Source organism: Penaeus monodon, chromosome 34 (genome assembly GCF_015228065.2).
Source record: "Penaeus monodon isolate SGIC_2016 chromosome 34, NSTDA_Pmon_1, whole genome shotgun sequence".
NCBI lineage: Eukaryota > Metazoa > Arthropoda > Malacostraca > Decapoda > Penaeidae > Penaeus > Penaeus monodon.
The window spans coordinates 31,575,255-31,576,041 of record NC_051419.1 but is presented as its reverse complement, the minus strand read 5'-3'; the positions used below and the strand labels follow the sequence as shown (position 1 = coordinate 31,576,041).

The 787-nt window shown below is 39.9% G+C and overlaps 1 protein-coding gene across 1 annotated transcript in view; it reads right to left on the bottom strand.

Moving 5' to 3' along the window:
• Positions 1-35: 35 nt before the first annotated feature.
• LOC119594887 overlaps positions 36-787 on the bottom strand; it is a 100,253-nt gene continuing 99,501 nt past the window's right edge. The window contains exon 13 of the mRNA XM_037943962.1: positions 36-653. Coding sequence (XP_037799890.1) covers positions 300-653 — 354 coding nt within the window. The 3' untranslated portion in view covers positions 36-299. The remainder of the gene's footprint in view (positions 654-787) is intronic.

The following is a 787-nucleotide window of genomic DNA, read 5'->3' as shown; positions in this document are numbered from 1 at the left end:
GCATCATTAGGGTATGAAGGTAAAGGAATATCCTATTTTACTTCGTACATATATATTTGCATATATCTGAAAGGAATATTTTACAATACATGACTATGATGTGATTAGCTACAAGTTGGACGAGAGACAAATGTACAAACACAACAGAAAAAGTGATATACAGAACACACATACAGTGAATAAACGTATACATAAGGTTTGGATACATGATACACAGCAACAAAAATATGACTATCTAAATAAATACAATACGCGCAATATAGACGCAGACAAAATCACAGCAAGATATCCATCGCATTTCAAAGAGGCCCCAGCGTTCTCTGAATTAGTTGAGTCTCCCACATCACCGTTTTCCGTAACACCCGGACTAGAGCTATCTCCGTTTTCTCCAACTCCGTTTTCTTCGTCGTCCCCATTCCCGTTTTCTTCGGCTTCGTCATGGTCGGTATCGTCCTCTCTATATAGTTGTTCACGCACTGTTCCAGGATGTTCAAGGGACCTGTGCACTGCAGCAACACGCCGTGGAAATCTTGCAATCGGAACAGATTTCCCAGAGCATTCTGAGCCTTTTGCCGCAGCTCTTTTATTTTAATTTCGCCGATTTTGTAAGAGCACGCTTGGCCCGGCCAGGTGATGTAGCGGTTCACTTCGATCTGGAAAAAAGACAGAAAATGGGAAATAATGAGGGATAAGGGCTAAGTATTCTTAATAATATTTATGAATTCAGGCGGAACTAAAATACTGCATAGTAAATACTATACGATAAGAATCAGCATATATATGTGTG